Source organism: Cornus florida, unplaced genomic scaffold (assembly GCF_030987335.1).
Source record: "Cornus florida cultivar Cherokee Brave unplaced genomic scaffold, ASM3098733v1 CherokeeBrave_3.0.0_Hap2_Chr11, whole genome shotgun sequence".
Classification (NCBI taxonomy): domain Eukaryota; kingdom Viridiplantae; phylum Streptophyta; class Magnoliopsida; order Cornales; family Cornaceae; genus Cornus; species Cornus florida.
This window is the reverse complement of record NW_026775581.1, coordinates 93,492,416-93,520,038: the sequence shown is the minus strand read 5'-3', so window position 1 is coordinate 93,520,038 and position 27,623 is coordinate 93,492,416. Positions and strand designations below refer to the sequence as shown.

The 27,623-nt window shown below is 40.3% G+C and overlaps 1 protein-coding gene and 2 long non-coding RNA genes across 3 annotated transcripts; 2 read left to right on the top strand and 1 right to left on the bottom strand.

Annotated features, from left to right (window-relative positions):
• Positions 1 to 3,389: 3,389 nt before the first annotated feature.
• Positions 3,390 to 5,530, bottom strand: LOC132285726 (uncharacterized). Its single transcript, XR_009472596.1, has 3 exons — positions 5,464 to 5,530; positions 4,047 to 4,117; positions 3,390 to 3,405 (listed from the first exon to the last, which is right to left on the bottom strand). It is a non-coding gene; the product is annotated as an uncharacterized LOC132285726 (long non-coding RNA).
• Positions 5,531 to 17,676: 12,146 nt separating this feature from the next.
• On the top strand, positions 17,677 to 18,658 carry LOC132282569 (uncharacterized). Its single transcript, XR_009471800.1, has 3 exons — positions 17,677 to 17,761; positions 17,865 to 17,904; positions 18,612 to 18,658. It is a non-coding gene; the product is annotated as an uncharacterized LOC132282569 (long non-coding RNA).
• Positions 18,659 to 20,418: 1,760 nt separating this feature from the next.
• On the top strand, positions 20,419 to 21,225 carry LOC132281563 (predicted GPI-anchored protein 23). The gene has a single exon (XM_059783257.1). The coding sequence runs from the start codon at positions 20,419 to 20,421 to the stop codon at positions 21,223 to 21,225; it is 807 nt and encodes a 268-aa protein (XP_059639240.1).
• The last annotated feature ends 6,398 nt before the right edge of the window (positions 21,226 to 27,623 follow it).

Genomic DNA, 27,623 nt, shown 5'->3' with positions numbered 1-27,623 from the left:
AAGGAATATGATAAAACTGTGTAGTATTGAGGTGGCGAGTGCTCTTTCAACCATTCTGCGGAATTTGTTAAGTTGACCAGGCACACACTAAAAACAGCTAACATGCAACACACTGTCAACCGGATAACATCGTACGTCATTTCTTCCATATTCATCCACCTAAAACAGTTAGAGAGAAAAAGATATATTTTCAAACCATTCAACAAAGAAAAGTTGGCAAAGGCCACCAGCTAGAGAGAAAAAGATGTTTTAAGAAATCTTTAGTCTTTTTCAATAAATCAAGACTTGAAAAATATATGTGATCAATATCTATCCGTAGTATATAAATAGTAATTACAAAACAAAACAAAACAAATTACTACTGGTACCAGCTTTTACAAACAATACACATCAAATACACTAGTAATTTGAAGCAATTAAGCAAGCTCACAACAAATAAACATAGACAAATATCATACAGTTATTTGAAGCATTAAGATATAACCCAGAAAAAAAAAAAAAAAAAAAAAAAAAAAAAAAAAAAAACCAACAACAACAACAACAACAACCTAGTTTTTAGGAGAGATTGAAAGAAAATATAAGATACCGACTTGAGTTTGGAGTTTTTCCTCTTGTAAGTGATGAGAATTTATAATTTGTATGGTCGTGGTGCCAAATTAATCATCAAAAATTATAAGTAGGACAAGGGATTAAAGAGCAGAAGAATGGGATTTGAAGAAAGAACTGATGTTTGATTGCAATTTATGAATGGTCTTATTGATTGAGGTGTACAACTATGTTCAAACGGATCATATCAAAATAAATAAACCTTAAATTATGCTACGTTTGGTGTGCAGGAATAGAATGAAATGCAAGTGGGAATGAAATTGGAATGGTCATTCTCATTCTATTATTTGGTTGTAAATATGAAATGTGTAGGAATGGAATGATAATAATCATTTTAGTGTTTGGTTAGACCAATTTAAAATTTAGAATGGAATAAATTTCTAATTGATTTTTCTAAAATATCCCTCTTAGTAACAAATAAATGAAATTAAAATAACAAAATGATATTCTTTAATAATTTTTTAAAAATAAATGGTGGCAGTAGCGGTGATGGATGGTGAAAAGTAGTAGTAGTGTACGTGATGGTGTTGGAAGGTAGCGGCGGTGGCAATGGTGGGAATTGGTGGCAGCAGTGGTGGTGGAAGGTGGCAGTGGTGTTAGTGGAAGGCAATGGCAGTGATGTGGTGGTTGTGGTGAAAGGAGATAGTGGTATGACTATGGTAGTGTTGGAAGGCAATAGAAGTGGCGGTAGTAGTGGTGGTGGAAGGAGGTGACAATGGTGGTGGTGGTGGTGATAGGCGGCGGCAATGGTGGTAATGGTGGCGGTGGCGGTAGTGGTGGTGAAAGGTGGTGATGGAAGGTGGTAGAAGGCAATGGCGGTGGTGGAAGGCGATGGTAGCGGCGTTGGCGGTTGTGGAAGGCGGTGGTGGAAGGCGGCGGTGGTAATGTAGAGCTGTGGCGATGGCAGCGGTGGTGGTAGTAAAAGGCGGTAGCAGTGGTGGTAGTGAAAGGTAGTGGCAGTGGTGAAAGGCGATGGCGGCGATAGTGGTGGAAGGTAGTGAAAGGCAATAGCAGTGGTGGTGGTGGAAGGTGGTGGTGGTGGTGATAACAGTGGTGAAAGGTGGCGGTGGCGGTTGCGGCAAACGGTGGCGGTAGCGGTGGTGGTTGCGGAAAGTGGTGGGCGATGGTGAAAGTCAGTGGTGGTGGAAAGCAATGGTAGTGGTGGTGGTGGTGAAAGGCGGAGATGATTGTGGTGGAAGGTAATGCTGGTTTTTGGACTTGAAATATGAAGTTGTTTTGGGAAGTCGATTTTTTAAAATAAATTACTTGCGAATGGAATGGCCCTTTCATAGGTTTAGTTTTGGGAAGTCGATTTTTTAAAATAAATTACTTGCGAATGGAATGGCCCTTTCATAGGTTTAGTTGTAGAATGGATTTTCATTGTCAGGAATGGATTTTCATTGTCAGGAATGGATTTTCATTTCAATGGAATGGTCATTCCTACTTTAAGTTGCATACCAAACAAAGGAATGGTTGGAATAGGCATATTCCATTCCATTTCATTCCTGCACACCAAACGTAGCATAAGATTATGAGTGAAAAAGAGATCGAGAGAGGAGAGAATGACTGATCGGAGATATGCACCTGCAATTTGCCCAAGATGGCTTATTAAGGTACTCAATCATAAAATCCTCTTCTGGTTCTTAAATCTTAATATATTACTGCCATTATATATATATATATATATATATATATAAACCCTAAGTTAAGGAGAGGGGGTATATTCAACGTTAAGTAATGCATTTAAACCATATAAGTATTTATCTTTTTTAAATTGGACAAGACTTGCCTTTTTAAAAAAAATTGGACAAGACTTGCCTTTTTTTAAAAAAAAATTGGACAAGACTTGCCTAGTCACAAGTCATCCCAACTCACCACTAGTTTGCAATTAAAAAATCATGAAAAATGAAATAATATAGGGTGACTGACTTTATTCTAAAATAAAAATTATTATCCTTATTTATCACTTTTTTAATTTTGTAATTACAAACTATTCATGTATTTGTGATTGAACCACATCAATGGTAGAGCAAGTCTCGTCCTTATAAATTTCCCTTATAACCACACGTTTGTATTAGTATTCATACCTCTTTGATGTGTAAATATTTTTTTTTATGTCATCACCATGTGTAAAATTGTTGTGTACTTTACACAGTCACATCTGTATATTTTTTTTCTCCTCCCTCTTTTTCACTACATTATGATATGTTCGGTAAGAGGAGGGGTGGAAGGAAAATAGGAAAGAAGGAATAAATTTCCTTAGTTCGGTAGAGATGATATAAGGAAAAAAAGGATAAGAGTACGGATGGAAAATTTGTGAAGGACGAATCCTTACTCTTATCATTTCTTTTCTTATATCATCTCTACCGAACCAAGGATGGGCGGAAGATAAGAGAGAAACAAGTAAGCCTATTATAGAAGTTTTAAATTACTATATCACCCTTCATAAATATTTAATAAATCCCATAAATAAAGTAAGAGATGGGTTTAATTGTAAAAACAACTTAAAAATTTATCAAATTAAATTGTCAATTTTTTCCATTCTCTTCCATCCAACCGAAGAAAAAGGGGGAAACGCTTCCCTAGGGATGTCTCAGTCATCCTTTCTTCTCTCCTTTCCATTCAATTTTTTACCTTCCTACACCTAAGGGAGCATTAAGGAATAAACCCTATATTAAATAGGTTTGTAAAAATTATGTGAGGTCCAGGCATGATAGTGGTTGATTGTTATTAGGGAATATATTTTTACACAAAAAGTACAAAACATTGTACGCCATTTCATTTTCCATATTCATCCACCTAAAACAACACAACGAAGAGGGAAAGACAAAGACACTGATATATTAGATATTTTTTTCAAAGAATTCAACAAAGAAAAGTTGGCAAAGGCCACCAACTAGAGAGGAAAAGAGGTTTTAAGAAATCTTTAGTCTTCTAAAAAAATATATGTGATCAATATCTATCGTTAGTATATAAATAGTAATTACAAAACAAAACATCCAGGTTTAAGCCCAATAACTACTGGTACCAGCTTTTACAAACAATACACATCAAATACACTAGTAATTTGAAGCAATTAAACAAGCTCACAACAAATAAACACAGACAATATCATACATTTATAACCTACAAAAAAAAACCTTAGTTTTAAGGAGAGATTGAAAGAAATTTAAAATACCGACTTGAGTTTGGAGTTTTTCCGCTTGTAAGTGATGAGAATTTATTATTTGTATAGTTGTGGTGGCAAATTAATCGTCAAAAATTATAAGTAGGACAAGGGATTAAAGAGCAGAAGAATGGGATTTGAAGAACTGATGTTTGATTGCAATTTATGAATGGTCTTATTGATAGAGGTGTACAACTATGTTGAAACTGATCGAAATAAATAAACCTTAAGATTCTGAGTGAAAAAGAGATCGAGAGAGGAGAGAATGACTGACCGGAGATTAGGGCCGGCCCTGAGATTCAAAATATTTTGAGAGGCCCTTGGTGAACTTTCAAATGTGAGGCCCTTGAGTTTCACACATGCAAAAAAGAATTATAAGAGTGCAAAATTTTAACACGATGTTTTCAAATTCTATAGCTAATATATGTGCCCCTGTGCATTGTGCATAAGACAACTAACTAATAACTATAAATTTATCACCACCAACAAATAATTGTGCACCTGTACAGTGTGCTTAAGACATTAACTAATAAGTATAAATCTATCACCACCAATAAATAATTGTGCGTCTGTGCAGTGTGCCTAAGACAGCTATCTAATAACTATAAATTTTTATCACCAACAATAAATAATTGTGCGCATGTGCAGAAGACAGCTAACTAATGACAATAAATTTAGCAATTAAAGAGTGCGAAATTTTCACATACGCAAAATAAAAAATGAAGAGAACAGTTTAGTAGAGAATAGAAAACTGCAGCTTCTTTTACATTCATTGTTTATATAGCTACTAAAATTTGATGATTACAGATAACAAAAATATGTGGAGATGAGGTGACTATATATATATATATATATATAGGAGGGTGAACTTGTAGTACTGAAGAAGTAGCGGGACTTTTAGGTTATATGTGGCATCCACTATCATATATAGTTTTGTCTTTCGCTCCTTATAGTGACTACACTACACTTTGTATGTGTTTTTTTTGGGAGCCAATTACCCGCAGTGATTTATTGATCATTGCTACAGAAGACCTGTGCAAATTAATAGAAAAAACCATTAACTTTTGTTTTGTTAAAGCCTGTTCTTGATTTCCATGTGTTTGTACATTCTGATGGCAAGTGCTTTGACAGTATTATTCACTGAAATTCTAGCTGAGCCAACTTCAAATAACATCAATAATGCTGGTATGTATCTTCATATAAAAATAAAAATAAAAAAACCCGTAATTTGGCACTTCTAAGTTTGAGCATAATTTAGAGATCGAAAAAGTTAATTATTACCTCAACCCACTAGAAGGGATCCTTAATTTTCGTGGGATTGAATGTGAAAATGCAAAAAATTATGAGGAAAAGGGTTATGGTTGCTGCTGTTGTGAGATTGGAGTGGACTTAGGGAGAGGGAAAAAAAAGGTACCTGCCATAGATTATATGAAAGACACATGTAGAAAGGCACACATTTTTTAAAATACTAAGAGAACCATAATATATTCATTCAGCTTTTGATAGCCATCACACACACACAACCCTAGTTTGGAAGCTACTTTTCACTATTGGAACAAAGGTAAAGACCCGAATCAAACAAACCAAAGTTATAACAAATCAAATGATGAGATGAACGAAAGAAAGAAACATATATAAAAGATCGATTCATGCAAAAGGAGAGAGGGGAGAGAGAGAGAGGATGAACATACCTTGTCACCTGAGGAGGCAGCGCCCTTGGAGTGTCGAAGCAGATTGTGCCGTCTGAAACTTGCCCTAACTTATTTTATTTTATTTTATTTCCATCCCCTATGGGCCTCAAAATTTGAGGCCCTCTAAAATCTGAGGCCCAGGCGACCTCCTTGGTCGCCTTGGGCCAAGGCCGGCCCTGTGCATTAGTGCAATCAGTCAAAATAATATATAAAAAAAAAAAAATTACAAAATCATATAACAACCTTTGTTTTGCGTTATATGAGAAACCAATTGTGTAACAAGTATAAAACATTTTGCAACGTGGTTAGTATCAAGTCATAAATTCAATTCAAGTCATGGATTTAATTTTCTAACACTTGAAATTTTTTAATACAAAAATTTCGATTAGTGATGAGACGTTCCATAGGTTAAGGGAGAATACAAATCAAAATTTCGATTCTGATCGATTGTATTTCTTTGTACATTATTTTGATTGATTGCACTGATGCATCTTAGAATGGAGGGAGAATACATTTCAAAAGGATGAATTGTTGGTCCATGATGAATTTCTATTAAGTTTTTGTACTATCAAATAATAATCTACGATTTTTTTTCTCTTAGTTTTTCTTTTGCGTGAATTATGATCATGTCATGTTTCCAATCTTGTGCAATACAACTTTCCAAAACCTATAAACCAGAACTTTTGTCACACATATAACTAAATTAGGAAAAAAAAAAAAAAAAAAAATTAGGAAGAATAATGTTTGTTCTAAGATTAGTCTAGATTAGAGACAATAATGTAATATTCATCCATTATTTTCTAGTTCTTGGATTGAGAGAAACGTGTTTTCCACTAGCGGTGAATAGGATTCTTTATTGGTATTTATTTATTATTATTATAATTAGTGGTATTGATAGATATTAAATTTGGAAATTAGGAATAAGAATAGTGGTTTTGTATTAAAAGGAAATTATATTGGTGGGTTTTGAATGTGACGTTAGATTAAATCTAGTGGTTATTATAAAAGTACGGATGAATTTTCTTGCTCCACTGAGTGCAAGAGATCGTTATGTGAATATTAATAAACTCCCATAAACAAAAAACCAAGGAGAGGAATTTAAAGAAGAAAAATTTGAAAATTTAATCGATTTAAGTAGGATATTAAAGTGATCAATTATATCATTTTCCAGTTGGGAGACTAAGCAGAGCCCACAAACCTCGTTGGCCCGGTCCATGAATTGAGCCAATCTTTATATATTTATTGTTTTACAAGGGCACAGATTTTGGTCAATTACCTATTATCATTGGTTTTTAGTATTGATGCAATTCAAAGTTGAGGAGGCCCAGGACGACATGGGCCGGATCTGACTTGCAAGCACGACATCCGGTCCGTACAGCTGGGTCGGCCCATAAAAAGACACTGCCATATGGGCCGAACGCGAATAAGCCCATCAAAGGTGACCAGGACTTATGGAGGAACAGGCCCAGATCCAGCAATCCGTCAATATTTGTAAATATCTTGTAAATATCTATAAATAAGGGAAGGAATGGAAAGAAGAAGGGGATCTTTTGGTTGAAGTGTAAGAATTCTAGAGAGAGAAAGAGGGAATGAATTTCTTGCATCTTCAATTGGCGTCGTCTGTGGGAATCGCATGGAAGTTTGGTTGATCAATGAGGAATATCGAGTGGATTCAGACCAATTCGGTTGATCGAGACTCGATCTTTGGGATTTGGATCCAGATCTGAGCGATTGTGACCTACTCTGGAGGAATTACAATTCTTGAAGCTTTGGCAGAAGTGGCTTCAGATCTACGCAACAACGAGTTGTTCGATTGTGGCGGGATCTGACGGATTTAGAGTTTAGACAATTCAGATCTCGTAAACGGTGAGCATAATTCGGAGAATTCGAAACCAGATCTGAAAAATTCCCACTCACGAAGCTGGGATCTACTCGCGAACTTGAGATTAATGCCTTTACTCCGTTCAGGAATAATGATAGGTGAAAGCTCCAATCCGATGGAGGCTGTCCAGCAAACAAAGCTTGAGGAGTTGATGAACTTGATTGAAGCTCTCAAAAAAGAGAATGCATAATTGAAAGCTGGAATGCAACATCGGCAAGTACCTGCGGTTTCACATCCGCTTCCGGTCGGTGAAGGAGGTGTTCAATCTAATATCGCGCGTCAAGGCGAACAGGACGAGAACAATCAGTCAGCTCACCACCGTGATGAAAGGATGATGGACAATTTGCCGCCAAATGTTCATCGAGTTGAGGATCACGAAGGATCGACTCACGTTGATTCGCGACATGAGCAGATTAGACGGAATGAAGCCATAACCTTCGATCCGCATCGGGAAAGGTTCGACCGAGAGGAAGTGATAGAGGTTGATCGCCGTCGAGTAGCGTCGCCTTGGCAAAGAGAGTTCATAGAGGAACGGTCGTTCGATCCGTCTTACCGGCCCTCCATGGCTACTATCACTCATCGCGGTTCGGAGGGCAGAACCGTAACTCACAGAGCTACCGCTGGACTCCAGAGAGAGAATGAAGCTCTCCGATCCGCAGCTTGGACGGTTGATTCACCATTCACCGACGAGATCTTGAATGCCCCGCATCCAAGGAAGTTTGCTATGCCAGTCTTTATTCTGTTTGACGGAACAACCGATCCGATCGATCATGTGTACCATATCCAGTTGAAAATGGCCCTGAATACGGAAAACGACTCTTTAATGTGCAAATGTTTCCCTACAAGCCTAGCCGGACCGGCGCTCAGCTGGTTCAAAAACTTGCCTAGGAGCTCCATTGGTAGCTTCAGAAACCTGTGCGATCGGTTCATAAGCCAGTACTATGGGAACAAGCGCCCGCCGAAGGACATCTCGAGCCTATTCACGATGAGGCAGCACAAAGATGAACGTCTCCAGGCTTTTCTTACCAGGTTTAATCTCACTAAGAGTATGGTGATCGAATGCCACCCTTCTACAGCAGTTCAAGCCTTCAAGTTAGCCATGACACGTGGAACTCCGTTTCACACCAGTCTGGTAGTGAACACGCCGACTACTATGGATGAACTCAATGAAAGAGCCGATGGCTTTGTGCGCCTAGAAGAAGAGGAGGCAGCTAATGCTCAGACAGCGTCGTTAGTGTCGACCGAGGAAAAGTCCAAGGCAAAGATCAGGCAGAAGCAGGCTCAGCCACAACGTCAGACCTCTTGGAAGGCAGAAAAAAGGTCCAGGGAGGAAGAGCTGATTACTCCGCTGAAGGTCACTCTGGCGAGGCTGTATCAGGAGAACAAAGATAAGTTTCATCCACCACTGCCAATTAGGCAACCCCTCGAACAGAGGGATCAAACTAAACATTGTGCTTTCCATTCCGATTTCGGTCATCAGACTAACGAATGCAGGAACCTGAGGAGGCAGGTGGAAATGTTGATAGCTAGAGGGGAGTTCGCAAGTTATGTTCAAGGCTCGGCGATAGAGCAGAATCGACTGGTGGAACAAATAAAAAGGAGTCATAAACAAAGCTCCCACAATTCACAACCAGTTCGTATAATCAATGCTATCCATGGTCGACCCGAGCCTAGTGAAGAGTCAGATGAGCTACTCCGGGCGCGCCTACGGCAGGCGCAGATGAAGAAAAGGGTCAGCAGTGTGAATACTCTACACCAGCAGAGCTCGTCGATGCAGATAAAGTTCGACTGGACAGACCTGCAGCGTGTTCAACTGCCCCATGAAGACCCGTTGGTAGTCAGTTTAACAGTGGCGGACTGCTTGGTGCGCAGAGTTCTGATCGGTCCTGGGAGCAGTGCGAATGTCATGCCGAGGGACACATTTGATAGGCTCGAGATTAAACCAGAGAGGCTCAAGCCCACTGGAAATCCCTTGTTAGGGTTCGATGGGAAGAGGGTGGAGCCCGTCGGGATGGTGGAAGTGGAAGTTCAAGCTGCAGAACGAGCTCTTATGGAAACTTTTGTGGTTGTAGAAATTCACCCCTCGTATAATCTCCTGATGGGAAGAGGATGGATTCACAGAGTCCAAGGTGTACTCTCAACTCTGCATCAGGTCATGAGGTGCCTCGGACCCGATGGAGATAAAGTGATAGACATTCGGGGGGATCAGGTCGCAGCCAAAGAGTGTTATTCCGTCACATTAAAGCATGCTGGGAAAGGGAAGGCGCCCGTCCGTTCGGCAAGCCCCAGATAGCAATTACAGGAACCTCCGCCCGAGCAGAACAGGGTGGAGGAGTCAGTCGACTTGACCGGGGAGCCCCTTCTGGATGTGCAGATCGATCAGTCCAGGCCAGAACGAACTACCAGAGTAGGTATAAGACTGACCAGAGAAGAGCAGCAAGAGCTAGTGGATTTCTTGTCCCACAATGCCGACGTATTTGCATGGAGTCACCTAGACATGCCTGGAATTAGTCCCTTCGTATCCTGTCATTCCCTGAATGTTAATCCCAATTTCAAACCAATGAAACAGAAGCAGCGAAGATTTGCTCCAGAACGTAATCAAATCATAGCGGAAGAAGTCGATAGGCTGCTTGATGCGGGATTTATCAGAGAAGTGCACTACCCTGATTGGTTGTCCAACGTCGTTGTCGTGCAGAAGAAGAATGGGAAATGGCGAGTATGCATTGATTTCACCAATTTGAACAAAGCCTGTCCGAAAGACAGCTTCCCGCTGCCTAAGATTGATCAAATGGTAGATGCCACCACCGGGTATGAGCGTTTAACCTTTCTGGACGCTTATTCAGGTTATAATCAGATCCCTATGGACCCCGCAGATGAAGAAAAAACTTCTTTTGTCACCGAGCGAGGAACATACTGCTACAAAGTTATGCCTTTCGGACTAAAGAATGCGGGAGCAACTTATCAAAGACTTGTTAGCAAAATTTTTAAGAATTAAATGGGAAAGATTGTAGAAGCCTATATTGATGATATGGTGGTAAAGAGTAGGAAGAAGGATGATCATCTGAAGCATCTGCAAGATGTATTTGATGTACTGAAGCGATATGGGATGAAGCTCAATCCAACCAAGTGCTCGTTCGGTGTGAGTTCCGGACAGTTTCTGGGACACGTGGTCAACCGCAGAGGCATCGAAGTTAGCCCCGCTCAAGCAGAGGCTTTGATTAAGAATGCCGAGCCAAAGACGATCAGAGAGGTGCAAGCCCTCACAGGACGAATAGCTGCATTAAGTCGATTTATTTCAAAATTGTCAGATCACTGCAAACCGTTCTTTGACACGATTCGGAGCCATGGAAGGCAGGTCTGGGGGGATGAGCAACGACAAGCATTGACTCATTTGAAGGAATATATGCAGAATCCACCAGTCCTGTCAGCCCCAGATCCGGAAGAAAAGTTATTTCTATATCTTGGAGTATCTGGTGTCGCGACGAGTGCCGTTCTGATTCGTTACAAGGAAGGGGTCCAATACCCGGTATTTTATGTAAGCAAAACAATGACAGAGGCAAAAAAAAGATAGTCAAAGGCCGAACGGGTGGTACTTGCACTTGTAAATGCAAAAAGAAAGTTGAGGCATTATTTCGAATCCCACCCCATAGCTGTTCTAACAACTTTTCCAATCAGAACGCTTATGCACAAGCCAGAGCTCTCGGGCAGAATGACAAAGTGGGCCATAGAGTTGAGTTCATTTGACATAACGTATGAGCCGAGAACAGCTGTTAAAGGGCAAGCGGTGGCCGATTTCCTGCTAGAATGTGATGCCGAGGATACGGAAGAAGACCTTAGATGCGGCTCTTGGAAACTTTTTGTGGATGGCTCCTCTAACCAGATGGGGGCTGGAATTGGGATCAAACTGCAAACCCCAGAGGGTACTTCCTTGAGCCAAGCATTCAGACTTGAGTTCCGAGCCACCAATAATGAAGCGGAATACGAGGCGTTGCTAAATGGATTAAAGTTGGCCAGAGAGCTACAGATCAAAAGTTTGACTGTGTATAGTGACTCGCAGCTGATTGTTCGGCAGGTAAATGGTGAGTACGCGACCAAGGATGACACGATGGGGGCATATCGTTCTGCCGTTCTGCATAAAGCCAAGGACTTTGCAAAGATTGAATTCATACAGTTGCCGAGGGAACAGAATGCAGATGCGGACCGGTTAGCATGTAGTGCTTCGAGTTGCGGTGAAACATTGGCGAGGGTGATTCCAGTAGGAATACTGACCCAGCCATCTATTTTCGAAGAACCCTTGGACTCTGACCCTTGGCAAGTCAACGTCATACCGTATGAACCGAGTTGGATTGACCCCATCATTACCTATATTCGAGATGGCGTTTTGCCTATGCAGAGGGATGAAGCTAGGAGACTCAAAAAGAATGCTGCAAAGTACGCCATCGTGCGTAACCAGCTGTACAGAAGGTCCTACTCTGGCCCATACTTGAAGTGTGTCACCCCCGCGGAGTCGCAGCAGGTATTGCGAGCTATTCATGAGGGTGTGTGTGGCAATCATTCTGGGGGGCGATCGTTAGCGCATAAAGCAATGACACAAGGGTATTTCTGGCCAAACATGTCAAGAGATGCGGAGGAGTTCTCTCGAAGGTGCGATAAATGCCAACGATATGGACCATTGATCCACCAACCACCTGAGGAATTGCACGTAATGGCCTCGCCATGGCCTTTCGCGCAATGGGGGATGGATGTGGTCGGTCCTCTGCCAACTGCAAGAGCTCAGAACAAATATGTGTTACTGGCCACGGATTACTTCACTAAGTGGGTGGAAGCAGAACCATATCCTAGCGTGACTCAGACTCATGTGAGACGATTTATTTGGAACAATATTATCTGCCGTTTCGGCGTTCCCAGATCAATAGTCATGGACAATGGCACAAACCTCGACAGCAGGCAAGTAAGAAAGCTGCTGGAGGAGTATGGAATCAACCAGAAGTTGGCTGCAGTAAGTCATCCTCAGGCCAACGGACAAGCAGAAATCACAAACAGAACCATTTTCGCCTGCATTAAGAAGAAGCTGGAAGATCATAAAGGGAAGTGGTTGGATGAACTCCCGAACGTTCTATGGGCTTACAGAACCACCCCAAGGCGGCCGACTGGGGAGAGCCCGTTTGCAATGGCATATGGTACCAAGGCAGTTATACCGGTTGAGCATTTGGTCCCCACTATCAGAAGCTTAGCATGGAGTCGAGATCAGAACGACAAGATGTTAAGATTGAACCTCGATATGATAGACGAAAGGAGGGACACAGCGGCTATAAGGTTAGCATCGTATCAGCAAGTATTGGCGAATAGTCACAACAAAAGAGTAAAACACAGGGATTTTGCCCCTGGCGATCTGGTTCTGAAAAGAAAGGTGGGGATGGTCAAAAAAATGATGCCACCCTAGGAAGGCCCATACAGAATTGCAGAAGTCATAGGCAAGGGGGCATATACGTTGGAAACCATGGCGGGAAGGTTGGTCAGCAAGCCCTGGAACGCCACGTCTCTGAAGAGGTACTACCAATAAAAGCTAAGTTTCGGCTTTAATTGGATGTTGTTTGTTGTCAATCAAATACGTATGAATGTGCAAGTTACTGAAATTTACAAAAAAATAACTTTCTTTTCCAACGGCCTACTAAAAAATGAAAAGCCAAGTGGCAAGTGGCATTCTAGCCGAGCGCCAGGCACTTAAGCAAGATAAGTGGCAGCTGGCACTATAAGCCGAACGTCAGACACTTGCTAAAAATTTAAAGCCAAGTGGCAAGTGGCATTCTAGCCGAGCGCCAGGCACTTAAGCAAGATAAGTGGCAGCTGGCACTATAAGCCGAACGCCAGACACTTGCTAAAAATTTAAAGCCAAGTGGCAAGTGGCATTCTAGCCGAGCGCCAGGCACTTAAGCAAGATAAGTGGCAGCTGGCACTATAAGCCGAACGCTAGACACTTGCTAAAAATTTAAAGCCAAGTGGCAAGTGGCATTCTAGCCGAGCGCCAGGCACTTAAGCAAGATAAGTGGCAGCTGGCACTATAAGCCGAACGCCAGACACTTGCTAAAAATTTAAAGCCAAGTGGCAAGTGGCATTCTAGCCGAGCGCCAGGCACTTAAGCAAGATAAGTGGCAGCTGGCACTATAAGCCGAACGCTAGACACTTGCTAAAAATTTAAAGCCAAGTGGCAAGTGGCATTCTAGCCGAGCGCCAGGCACTTAAGCAAGATAAGTGGCAGCTGGCACCATAAGCCGAACGCCAGACACTTGCTAAAAATTTAAAACCAAGTGGCAAGTGACATTCTAGCCGAGCGCCAGGCACTTGCCATAAACAAACACACGGCAAAGCTAATATAAAAGAAAAGAGAGAAAAGATATATATGTATTGAAAATAGGTTGAACAGAGCACAACACAAAGGGAAAAAGAGTTCTGTCATTTCATTGATATTAAGCATTGAGTTTACAAAAAGTGAGATGTCCATCGTTACAAAAAGATATGGAATGGAAGAGTCCAAAGGAGCCCTAGCTAGACGCCTCAGTACCAACAGCATCCTGGTTGTGCCGACCCGCCTCCTCGGCCCCATCAGCCGTCTCACCTTCACGAGGTGGGGAATCAAGATGAATGACTAAATCGTTCGGCTGGGGCTCAGCGTCAGCAGTGGCTATGGAAGGTACCACAGTTGACGATTGAGGAGCGGTCAGAGGCAGAGCGGTAGGAGGAGCTGTGATGATCCTTGAGGAAGCAATGTCCTGGCACTCATCGAATATGCGCTCCGCTTCGGTGGGTTCTGGGTTGACATAGACCCCCAGAGGTTCGATCCCTAGATCCTTGTCGACCTCATCTGGAGTGGAACTAGTCTGTCCCTCATCCGGAACTCGGTCGGCGAAACCTTCCCGGAATCCTTGAGCATATCTAAGAGCACCGACCCTTGAGAACCGAGCGTGAAGAGCCAGCATCCCACCGTTCACTCTGCTGATCGCATCGATCAGAGCGGTACGCTCGTCCAGAGCTCTTTTCTCAAAAGCCATCCGAGCAGACTGTTCATCAGCCAGAAGGCGCTGGAGTTCTGCCTTTTCGTCTCTGATTGAGTCACGCTCAGTCTGCCAGACACTCTTTTCAAGCTGGAGGGCATCCTTCTCATCCTGAAGAGAGTCATTCTCCTTCTTCAGGACATCTCTCTCTTGTTCAGTTTTTTCAAGCCGAGCCAGTACCTCGGTATTCTTCATGGCGAGAAGGTCGTTTTCTTTATTAACCACCTCCAGGCTATCAGAAAACTTACGAGCCTTGGCGTTCCCCATCTCCACCTGCTTCTGCATAGCCATCATTCCGAACAATGTCTGCATAGGTGTACATTAAGAACGGTTAAGCCAATAGTCAGGTCGGGCGAAGGCAAGACCAAATAATATGAGAGAATTCATGAGTTGGAAAATAAAAGTCACCTCCATAGCAGATTGGGGAAAGCGGCTGAACACATCCTTCTGGGACAGGCCCTTTGCCGCCTCAAGGTCTTTCGGAGTCCACATGCTCCTATAGTACGCCATGGCGGTCTGGCCATCCTTCAGCATGGTCTCGTTCGGTTTCACGAACGTCCTATCCGTTCGGGTGTACCGAGGGGCCCATGGCGGTAAGGTGGGGATAGAAGGGGGGCCTGAAGCAGAAGCGGAGCCACCAGCTGCAGTAGGCCCAGAGGGAGCAGGAGCTCTGATCGCACGGTGCAAGAGAGCACCCGGCCCGGAGACCCGGGTCCTTCTTATGAGAGGCTCCTCCTCAGGATCGACTTCACTGTCAGGATGAGGCCTTTTGCCTCGTTCTTTGTCCCGAACGCCCCCCGCAGCAGCAGGAGCTGTGGTAGTTTGGGGAGACGCGCTCTGGTTGGCAGCAGGGGTACTGACAACAGAGTTAATAGCCACTGTGCTCGGGATAGTGTCAGAGATGGTGGCTGAGGAAGAGGCTGATGCTGGAGAGGAGGTCGCCCCAGCAGCAGGAGTGGCTGGGGGAGTATTTTTCTTCCTGCCAAAAGAAGGAATCTGAAGCCTGCTCATGTTGTAGCCGAGTGATGAGAGCGCTAAGAGGTTGTCTGAAGTGAGGAGATCTGAGCAGGAAGGAATATCGTTCAGAACGTATTTCTTCAAGTAATTACTCATATCCCTGCAAACACTGTAGCTCAAGTCATCACAAGGTATTCCTAAGGAACGGCATAAGAAAGTACAAAAACGGGGAACGCATGTTTCGCAGGGGCAATCATGTTTATGAGATTTGAATTTCTTATAGGAGGAGACAGAACAGGCACCAAAGGCGCTCGGGATTGGGTAACCCTCTGCAGCCGGCGAAGACCAAGCCCCACTAATGCCCTTTTCAGATTTTATTGTGTCCGTACATATAGACATCTTCTTGAACGGGTAGAGGTGGTAGAAGGGTTCGTTAGTACGGATCTTACTGACCTTATAGCACAGAAGAAGGTCTATGAGGTCAAGGTCCAGATTTCTGTCACGCATCAATAGGAGCATAACGGATATGATTCTAAAGAAGTTGGGGTTGACCTGCAGGGGGGATATCCCCAATCTATTGAAGACATAACTAAAGAAAGGGTGCAGAGGGAACCTAACAACATTCAATTGAAGGTTCGTGAATAAGACTTCGCCGGGCAGGAGGCCGGCACCGGTCATAATGTTAACGTCCTGAGGGCAAACCCTAACTTCGATGTTGTCAGGAAGTCTAAGTCTCATACGAAGAACATCCAGATCTACAACCATGGTGGAAGTGCTTGAAGGATCTAAAAGGGGGTAAATAGAAGCCTGCCGAAAGTAAAAAGGAACAAAACTAACCTCAGAGGACTGCAAGATCGCTGGAAGAATGACTCTTGAAGGATTTCACCAGAAAAAGCTTAGCACTGTTCTAGAAAGAGAGAGATTTGACTGATGATGGAGACGGTAAAAGGACGTGAAGTGGTATTCTAGAGCCTTATAAAGGCGAGGGGGGCCCGAGGGCCGAAGCGTCGGGAAGGCGAGAAATTCCTCGAGCCCCGGAACATTGATTCTGGATCTGACCGTCCGTTCCCCCACGTGGTTTTCTCGAGCCGTCAACGTTATGATGAGACGCCATCAATAATTACCCCCTTATTAAATAAGGGGCAATTATGGGGGCAGTTGAGGAGGCCCAGGACGACATGGGCCGGATCTGACTTGCAAGCACGACATCCGGTCCGTACAGCTGGGTCGGCCCATAAAAAGACACTGCCATATGGGCCGAACGCGAATAAGCCCATCAAAGGTGACCAGGACTTATGGAGGAACAGGCCCAGATCCAGCAATCCGTCAATATTTGTAAATATCTTGTAAATATCTATAAATAAGGGAACGAATGGAAAGAAGAAGGGGATCTTTTGGTTGAAGTGTAAGAATTCTAGAGAGAGAAAGAGGGAATGAATTTCTTGCATCTTCAAAAGTAGGGAAGGGTCATTCGTTCTCTACTTTTCAATGTTTTTTATAATTTTAAATAAAATAATAATTCTAATCTAAATTTACAACTAAATAATTATTACTTTTTAAATCACATAAATGTCCTTTCAAATTTATTCTCTTTATCTCTAATATTTAATATTTTAGGTCTCTTTTGACAATTTTTTTTATTTTTAATTATTACGAGAACAAAAAAACAAATTTGTGTATCTTGAATTTGGTGGTCAAGTAGTTATTTTGTCACAGTATCTCCTTTCTTCATCAAATTTGTGTATCTAAAATAATTTTTTTTTAAAATATAATATCTATGCACAGGACGAAATGGTTTGTTGCAGATTAAGTGCATTTGTTTATTTTGAAATGAAATTGAAAATACTAAAGGCTTTGACTACAATATCGTGAGTTATCAAGCATCTAAAAGAGCTGAGAGATGAAAATCTATTGCTATGTATATGATGTGGGAAGGGGCATTTTAATCATGTCAAAAGGGTATTTTTAAGATTTTACTTATAATTTTCAACTCATGCTAAACCGAAGGTATGGTTTTGCAGGTAAGCCACATAAATTGAATTTTAGGACATTAATTTGCACCAAAAACTATATTATATATATATATATATATATATATATATATATATATATATATAATTTATTATTTATGTGACATATATTTTTATATTTATAATAGAATTTTGGGCAGGCCGTCAAGGCTGGGTTCCAATAATTCCATGGTCTCAAAACAACCTCAGGCCAGACCATCTAATAAACGAACTAAGCAAAGCCCGCAAGCCTCATTGTAATATGACGCAAACCCTCTCCTTTCTAAATTATCCTTCAATTGATTTTGAAAAATCTTCTAATATGACATAAACCCTCTCTTCGTGTTCTTCTCAAAGTACCTGATCGAATTCACAGCCAAGGCCGTTGATAACAGTGGGTCTGTTCTCTATCTATATATAATATTACTGTATTCTGGTTTTATTAGGGCTTATATATGCGTACATAGTTATAAATATTGTAATTTGTTTGTTTGTTTACAGTACTATTGTCGGCATTAAATGCAAGGATGGGATTGTTGGGGTGAGTTTCCTTTCCACTGGTTGAATTACCTGACTATGTTTTTAGTGTTTATTTATGGATACATAATTCATAATTTAGATTGATTTTAGGGTTTATGTATGGATATGTAGTTTATTTGTTATATGATTTTCTGGGAGCTCTTTAGGGTGTGGTGTGGAGAAGCTCATACCATCTTAGATGATGATTCTACCAAGCCTCTGCTTCTTCTGACATTTCCTTTTTCCTGGTACCAACTGTTGGTTTGATTCTGCTACAAACATGCTTCGATTGATCTCTCTATATCTCAATGTCACATAAACTATTTTGTCGACTTAGAATTTGTTTTTGGGTAAATAGGGTTTGTTAGTTTATTGTAGTCACTCGCCATTGTTGTCTTGTATATCCTTGAATTTTCATGGACTGAATGTCTAATCAGTAATGTTATAATTTTTTGGGTAAATAGGGTTTGTTAGTGTCTTGTAGTCACTCGCCATTGTTGTCTTGTATATCCTTGAATTTTCATGGACTGAATGTCTAATTAGTGATGTTATAATTTTTTGGGTTTTGATTTGATTATGTTCTTCATCTCATTGTCTTTTACAAATCATTTGATTTTTTTTTTTTTTTTTGTCCTCTAGTTTCAGTATCTTTATTGATGATACTATAACTTCTTCTTTTTTTTCCTCTTGATACATGGAAATACTTATCCGACTATGGCTTTCTTTCAGCTTGCTGTTCATTGAACCGATATTGCTGCCTGCTACCTTGGAAGGTAAAACACATACTTTGTTTTGTATTTCGCTTGTCCATATTATAGAGAATAGAAGTGAATTTGCTGCTGCTACATTTTAACTATATTTTGCTGCTGCTACTTTTTAATTATATTTTGTTGGACTGTTGAATATCCTTTTTTAAATTGTATTTTTCTTTGTTCTTTTATGCCCTGTTTTTGTTAGCAGGGTTGTGAAGTAGCTAATATTATTAGGAATAAAAGAGAGCACTTGCCATAGTCACATGAAACATAGTTACATGATGTGTTTATGGCAACAGGTACAATCTCATCAGCAAGTTAGGTGTCTTCCCTTCCCTAGTGTGTCTTGATTGCGCCCTAACATAATGACTAATTGATGAAACAAAACTGATGAACCTCATGTGCATCTATTTTTTGTTTGGAAATTACCCAAACAATCTGCAATATCAGTGAAAATTACAATATATTAATTGTATTTTTATTTTGCTGCTTGAACTTGTTGATATCTTTCAATTAGTTCTCTCTCTTCCAAGATTGTCAGTGAGTTGCTTCAACTTTTCTCAGCTTTTGTAGTCTTACAATTGTTTCACTTGATCTTTCATTGTGTTGTAGGATCAGTTGTGGTCTAATTAATTAAGAGAATTTAAAAAATACTTTGTTAATTTGATATGGTACTACTACTACTAGTTAGCAGTCTATACAGTACATGTTATGTATCTTAATAGTGATGGAAACGGTATTTTTCAAATGACCCACCACCAAGTGGGACAAATTAAATACTTTGTTCTTAAGCTCAATTGTTAGTTTTTGTACTACTTGAAGTTTATGTTATTTATTTATTTTTTATTTTAGGTATGGAAGAAATTAGAGCTGAAGAATTAGAATGAATCAGTGGCAGTGGCAGTTGATGCCCTGTGTGGTGGCAAGCTTGGACCAGACCATTGGATTACAGAATGACCCTGGAATTTTTTTTTTTTCTCTATTGTAATGAGTTTTGCATGCACGCCCAAATGAAACCAATGTCAACAACATATACTACAAAACACAAAAACTTGGACCATTGGAGATCGGAATGACCCTGAATTTTTTTTTTAAAGAGTTTTGCATGCACGTGCAAATGAAACTAATGTCAACAACATATACTAGAAAACACAAAAACTCATGCACATGCAATAATTCATCCAACTGATAACAAGGTACCCAGACAAACATAGAGTAGTAGTATGCTGGCAAGTATGCACTCAGACCAACATAGAGTAGAAGTATGCTGCCAAGTATCCCTAGTGCTCCCCGAAAATCGACACCTTGGTCGGCCTAGTCCCCTGGCTCTGGGAACTGCTGTAAGAGCGGTGCCTCCAAATCAACATCGTCTGCTAGGGCCGTAGGAACTGAGACATTGTCGGTTGGGGTTGCAGGAGCTGGAATTGGAATGTGCAAAGGTAGTGCGGGTGCCTCCGCAGGAATTGGGACATCATCAGTCGGGGCTGCAGGAGATGGAACTGGAATATGCAAGGGTAGTGCGGGTGCCTCCGCAAGGAACTGAGACATCCTCGGTTGAGGCCGCAGGAGCTAGAACTGGAATGTGCGAGGGTAATGTGGGTGCCTCCAAATCAACACCGTCTGCTAAGGCCGTAGGAACTGAGACATCCTCGGTTAGGGCTGCAGGAGCTGGAGCTGGAGCTGGAATGTGCAAGGGTAGTGTGGGTGGCTCCAAATCAACACCGTCTACTAGGGCCGTAGGAACTGAGACATCGTCGGTTGGGGCCGCATGAGCTGGAACTGGAATGTGCAAGAGTAGTGCGGGTGCCTCCGCAAGAACTAGGGCATCATCAGTCGAGGCCACAGGAGCTGGAACTGGAATGTGTAATGGTAGTGCGGGTGCCTCCAAATCAACACCGTCTGCTAGGGCTGTAGGAACTGAGATATTGTTGGTTGGGGCCGCAGGAGCTGGAAGTGGAATGTGCAAGAGTAGTGCAGGTGCCTCCGCAGGAATTGAGACATCATTAGTCGGGGCTGCAGGAGCTGGAACTGGAATATGCAAGGGTAGTGCGGGTGCCTCCAAATCAATACCGTCTGCTAGGGTCGTAGGAACTGAAACATTGTCAGTTGGGGCCGCAGGAGCTGTAAATGGAATGTGCAAGAGTAGTGCGGGCGCCTCCGCAGGAACTGTGACATCATCGGTTGGGCCTGCAGAAGCTGGAACTAGAATGTGCAAGGGTAGTGCGGGTGCCTCCAAATCAACATCGTCTATTAGGCCCGTAGGAACTGAGACATCGTCGGTTGGGGCTGCAGGAGCTAGAACTGGAATATGTAAGAGTAGTGCGGGTACCTCCAAATCAACACCGTCTGCCAGGGCCATAGGAACTGAGACATCGTCAGTTGGGGCCGCAGAAGCTGGAACTGGAATGTGCAAGAGTAGTGTGGGTGCCTCTGTAGGAACTGGGACATCATCCGTTGGAATTGTAGGAGCTGGAACTGGAATATGCAAGAGTAGTGCGGGTACCTCCAAATCACTGCTGTCCACTGGAGCCACAGGAGCTGGGAAGTGTAAGACTTGCGTAGCCTCGTGGGTCTGCAAAAAGCAGGGCTAGAGCTCCCTCCAAATCATTGTCATCAGGCTCTTTGTCCATAGGGGGATCGGATGCTTGGGCTAGGAGACCCGGGAAGACTAGCACTGGTGGTGCCTCCATATCAGTACGACGTTGGCATACCCCTCGTGCGCAAGCAACGCACGGAAAAAACAATGCATGGCCAAGGCGGTGGTAAACGGTCAGAAGTAGATCCCCTCTCTCCCGGCAGCGTAAATAGTAACTGGTGGAGTGTTCACCAAACATGGTGAAAAAGGTATACGTTGAGCTTCAGCAAGACATGACAATAACACATATAAGAGTGCAAAACAAAAACCCATATACTGAATTACGGTCCGTACACCCTGCCAAGTTGCTCATCTCCAACTGGAGGGTATCAAAAGACTATCCAACTCCAAGTGGCTTCCTCTGCTTGGACGCTTTTGACGAATTCCACTACCACCAGAACAAATATGCTGATAGCTGTTCCTAGTGCTAGCCAGTGAAAAACCATGAAGCCTGATTTAGCCGCTTCTTCCTCGAACGCACAACATAACACCTCTAGAATAACAGCGCTCACTCCAAAAAATATCTGTGTAAAAATAGAAATAAATAAAATAAATAAACAACAAATTAAGAGGAAGGTTACATTCAAATATTAGGTTCACTAACACTTTATATAAATTCCACTAGTCCTCTAAGCTGTTAAAATTACTTCACTCACTTTCTCCTAATCTTTCCATTGCATAGAAGGTCTCCTTTGTTAATATGCAGGTGGTCCATTTTGATATTGATATGCAGCTACTTCAAATTAGTCTTTAAACAAATAAATAAATAAATGTTGAACCAGTGTATCAACATTATTTGTTGAATTGTTATCCCATTACATATTATTTCACCGGTGGTCCTTGTGGACTGGTCCCAAGTAAATATGAAAGCATAAACCAAAACATATATATTACCACTTGGTCATTCTAATAGCCTTATCTTTACACAACCACGTAATATTTTTAAATAATACTCGTAACAATATTAGCCTCTTATCAAACCACAAAAAAAATTGAAAAAATAAAAATAACACAAATTTTCTGAATTAAAAGAATAATTCATTAAGTGGAGTCCACTGCCATCATCAATGCGCTTCAACCCTTAACTATATCAAATGTTGCCAACATTCATAAATGGAGTAGTCAAACAACTTAAAAATCATGTATAAAATGGTGAGAGTCTTATCTAACACAATTCCTATGATAAGATGAAATTAACTTGAAGTATGATTTTTGTGTTTTTTTTTTTTTTTTGTGAATTATCATACTAATTCAGAGATCTATAAAATCACGCCAGCCATTAAATCCATCAATTAAGTTAAAATAGACTAATGAAAGATAGAGCAATCCTACAAGTTGAAGTAGAATTAGTTGAATGATAAAACTTTTTATGTATCCTTTTTGACAAAAATGTGAATTTATTTCAACATATCTGTGCAAATAATTGATGAAATTAAGTTACAGTTTTATTCCATTTTAACGACAAAGATGATTATGCCCTCAGTAAACCATAAAATGACTCTGACACGTTTAGATTGGTCCAAACTTAAAAACATCTTTAAGATTGATAAAGAAAATCAATTAGTTCTAATAGAAATAATTAAACTGTTTATACTCAGAACTATTGTAATTTATTGACACTAAAATCTCTTTAGACAGCAATAAATGGAAAGGAACGACGTGTAGAATTTACTTACAGATACATGCTTTGATATAGATACAAATTAAGATAAACGTAAGGGGAAAACATGCTTTGATGTATATCAGACTTATATACTAGACCTAGTAGGTTCTAACACTTGCTTAGAATGTTGGACAGATTAGAGTCATTTTATGTTCAAAATTAAGTTGTGATAAACTTGTGCTTAGATGTTTATCAAACTCAACTTGTGTTCAAGATGTAGGTTCAAGCACTTGCGTTAAATGTTGCACCAAACAAGAGTCATTTAATGTAAAAAAAAAGAAAAAGAAAAAAGGCCAAAATCATATTCAAAGATGACATAAAGATGCTTAGATGTATATCAAACTTATGTAATGTTGGACCAATCACATTTAATGTTAAAAAAAAAGGCAAAAATTATATTTTAAGATGAACATAAAGATGCTTAGATGTATATCAAACTTAATGTTAAGAAAAAAAAAAAAACAAAAAAAAAAAAATGCTTAGATGAATGTTGGACTAAACAGAGTCATTGAATGTTAAAAATAAATAAATAAAAAAAAAAAATAAAATCTTATTCAAAGATAAACATAGAGATGCTTAGATGTATCATGTATATCAAACTTACATGTAATGTTGGACCAACGGATCCAGAAACATAAGTTAGTGGGGGCAATGTGAAATTTTTTACTAATTTCAAGGGGGAAATAGTATAAATTTAAAGATATATATCAAAATTATAAAAATATTAGGGTATAATACTCTTAAAAAAAAAAAAAAAAAATGGAAAATACAATAGATCCGTGCCGCAATTAGAGTCATTTTATGTATAAAAAAATTGGCTAAAATCAGAGTCCTCCAACTCCAACTTCGTCCCCGAGCAAAGGCAATTTTTCTGTAAGTAATGCAGCCATTGAAGGCTGATGGAGAGAGAAAGTGCGAGAACTTGTGATCCGAAGATGAAAGAGAAAATATGTTTCAGAAAAATATTAGCAAAATCGTAGAAGTAAGCATACCTTCAATGGAATTCTGGAGGAAGCTTGTAGTGGCTGTAGGTAACCGCCAACTCCAACTTCGTTGTGAAGCAAAGGCACTTGCTCTGGAAGTAACGCCATTGGAGGCCGATGGAGAGAGAAAAGTGCGATCGAGAAATTGCGATGGAAGGCCGATGGAGAGAGAAAGTGCGATCGAGAAATTGCGATGGGAGGCCGATGGAGAGAGAAAGTGCGATCGAGAAATTGACAATGGGAATTAAGTGAGATGAGAGAGAAAATATGTTCCAGAGATTCTCAGGAAAAGAGAGAGGGGAGAGAAAAAGTGAGATTTATAGACGCCGTGGTGGTGGTGTACGCTTGGGGCAGACTAGCGACGTTGAGAGAAAAGAGTTCTTCCGTGTGTATATATATATATATATATATGCAGTTTATATGTGTGTACTCTTCTGAGATACAGAAGCACTCAGAAGCACGAAGTGGAGAGTGAGTGTGTGTTGCAAATTTTCGTTGATACAATGCAGTTTATTTAAATGGCTTCTTGCCCGCGTTTTTCTCACTTTTCTATAGCTCGAGATCACGTCAAAAAGGTGTCAGAAAGGTCACGGCCTATCAAATTCATTTTGTGTGTTAATTTTAAGGCTTATTTCGGTTAGGTTGCGTATGTTTTACGGGAATTGTTATTTACGGAGTATTTACGACCGTTACCAGTTGTTCAATCGTAGAGGCAAGCAAGCCTGTGAACGAGAAAAGGAATCTGTGAGCGAAATAGAGTATTGGTTTGGAGTTGGAGTAGTGGATTGTGCGTGTGTTTGACAGTTGGAGTTGGGATTGAATCAGCAAGTGAAGGAGATGGATCAATATATGTGAGTAGGTTGTGGGATTTGGGTGACCCGAGCTGTGGATCAGATCAGAGATGGTTTGATTGGATTTGGTGTCCAGCTGATACCTTTGAATGTTGATGCTGAAGATGTGAGGTACTCCTCAATCTTGTACCCAATTGTTGGAACCAACATGTAAGTACTTGCCCACATTGTGTTTGATCATTTGGTTAGCTGCTACTCCTCAACATGCTTGTAGAATTCTGATTTTCCAAAAATATCTTCTGTAGTTTCACCTATACTGTTTAGAATATAATCTTAAGATTATAGCCTAATCTGATATGCTGATGTTTTTTACAGTAGAATACCAAAACAGATTGGCATATATGTTGAAATTCCTCCAAGTTTTGGGTTTATGAGTGAATCAGCTATCTGGTTTGATTCCTCCTCCTTGATTGGGAATTTAACCAGAGCATTATACAAATGTAAGTGTAGTTTCAAACTTGTGTTTTATGTATTCCACTTCAATGTTTGATTCTTTTTGGCCTTAATTTTTGCCATTGCAAAAACCCTTCAAAATGGATTGACTGGGAGGCTGCCACGCTGTTGGGCAACTTAAATTACCTTGATGAACTTTTACTGGGATAGAAATAGGCTTCAAGGGACTGTTTCTGGGATAGGAACTTTTAGTAGATCCATAGGGTAAGAACATGGAAACCTTTTAATTTTAAATATATGTCAGATTTTTAAAGCTAGTCTTCAAGGGATTTAAACATTGTCATTGTGGAGAACTGGAATTCTCACCGAGAAAGAGTACACCAAAAGTCTTCTCCCTCTTCTGCAGGCTAAGGAATTTCTCGACACGAATTGTCAGAACTCTGTGAAAAGTTGTAGAGTGATGTTGACATCTCTGTATCTGCTGAACTGAAAACATCTTCTTTGGCATGGGTTGAGCTTGCACTTGTATCCTATCCTAACTGACTCAAAGCTAACACACTGTAAATCAGAAATATACAACTGTAATTAAAACTATTTCACTTTTTGTTTTCCCTTCAATTACTTGTGTTTGTGTATGTATGTGCTCATGTTTATATACCATCAGCTGATCAGTGTAGCTTTCAAGGGAACTGCCTTCAACACACTGATCTTAAACAGCGCCCTACGCCACAATGTGGTATGTACGGCATTACTCTCCCTATGGGCGTATAAATGCAGAATCGCCAAGGGTACAAATATACATACATGAAATTTTAACAATCTATTTAAGGATGTATATCGAAAACCAACTTCGGAAAGGCATCAAACAATGGATTAAGCTATTGCATGATTCAGGTGGCTGATCTGGCAAGATTAAATCATGAGAATATAGGAAAATTACTGGGGTATTGCAGAGAGAGCACTCCACTTACAAGGATGCTGGTTTTGGAATACGCATCGAATGGGACAAAGTATGAACGCCACCATTGTAAGTAGATCTTCCTTGATTTAGAGCAACTGGTTACTTCAATATGTTTAGTAGGTGAAACCTGAGCTTTCTATTTCACTGCAGATGGAGAAGGATGCCATCTTGGACACGGCGAATGAAAATCGTTGTAGGCATTGCCCGTGGACTGAAATATCTCCCCACAGAACTTGAGCCACCATTTAACATATCTGAGTTGAATTTCTGTATTTCTTACGGAAGATTTTTTTTCCCAAGGTATGCCAGAAGCCATCTACCAGTATTAACTTAAACACCAAGTTCCGACTAAGCGGTAGGCAAATTCTAGTACAGTACTTGAATTGCTGAAGTATTGAGATTATGGATGTAGGAGTGACGCTAGTATATTTGATGTTTTAGTATCCTCGTTGCTTTTAAGCTCTGGAGAAATTAATGTAACAACTCTTTTTAGCAAACAATAAAAAATGGGGAAATTTTCTGACTTTGGTGTACTGATTAATTTTGATTGTAATACCAGTTTACAACTTCAGTTGAAGCATTCGTGGGACTAAAAGGCAGTTATGGATGAAAGATGACTAAAAAATATTAGGGTTTGTGTGCAGAATCTTAGAGGGGTAAATTTTTAGAGAGGAAAAATGATTGCACAGAAGGAAAATTCAGACCCAAATCGTAAAGAGAAAAGGTGAAGAAAATTTTCACAAAGAGAGAGGGGGGGGATAAAATTTTAGATAGAGAAAAAGTAATGAGAATTTGAGAGAGAGACGGAGAAGAGATGATTCAGACCCAAATCTTAGAAAGAGTGAATAGAATGTCAATAAGAGAGAGAGGTGGGTGAAGAATTTCAGAGAGAGAGAGAGAGAGAGAGGTCGTTGTCTTGGTAGAGAAAAAGTGAAAGGTATAATTGGTAGATAACAACTGAACATCAAGGATATACCCGTCATTAAGCAGATGACGTGAACAAATCATGTCAGCTTGGGTAATGGGTACGGGGAATACTTCTTCGGTGTTTCTATCGTTATTCAACCAATATACGACATTGTACAAACATTTTACACACATCAGTTTGCCCGCATAACAAAATAATACATAAAACTAAACTTTTTATTTTCATTTCATCTTCTTCATCCTTTTTTTTATATGAATGATTTTTTATTATTATTATTTTTTTAAAGCTGTCTTCAATTAATTAATATTATTTATTGTTAATCTTTAAAAAAAAATGGTTATTTATACCCAAAGGAAAAGAAAAAAAAAAAAATTAAAAGTTGAACTCTATTGATGTAGGTTTTGACATAACACTCGTCTCTTTCTTTATTTTTCTCAACTCTCTTTTCCTAACAAAATATCAACATAAAATATCTTTTTTTACATTGTAGATTAACTTGATGATTCAACATGCTACACTATTGAAGTTGCAACATCAACGTAAAAGATATATGGTCTTACAAAATAGCCCTTATG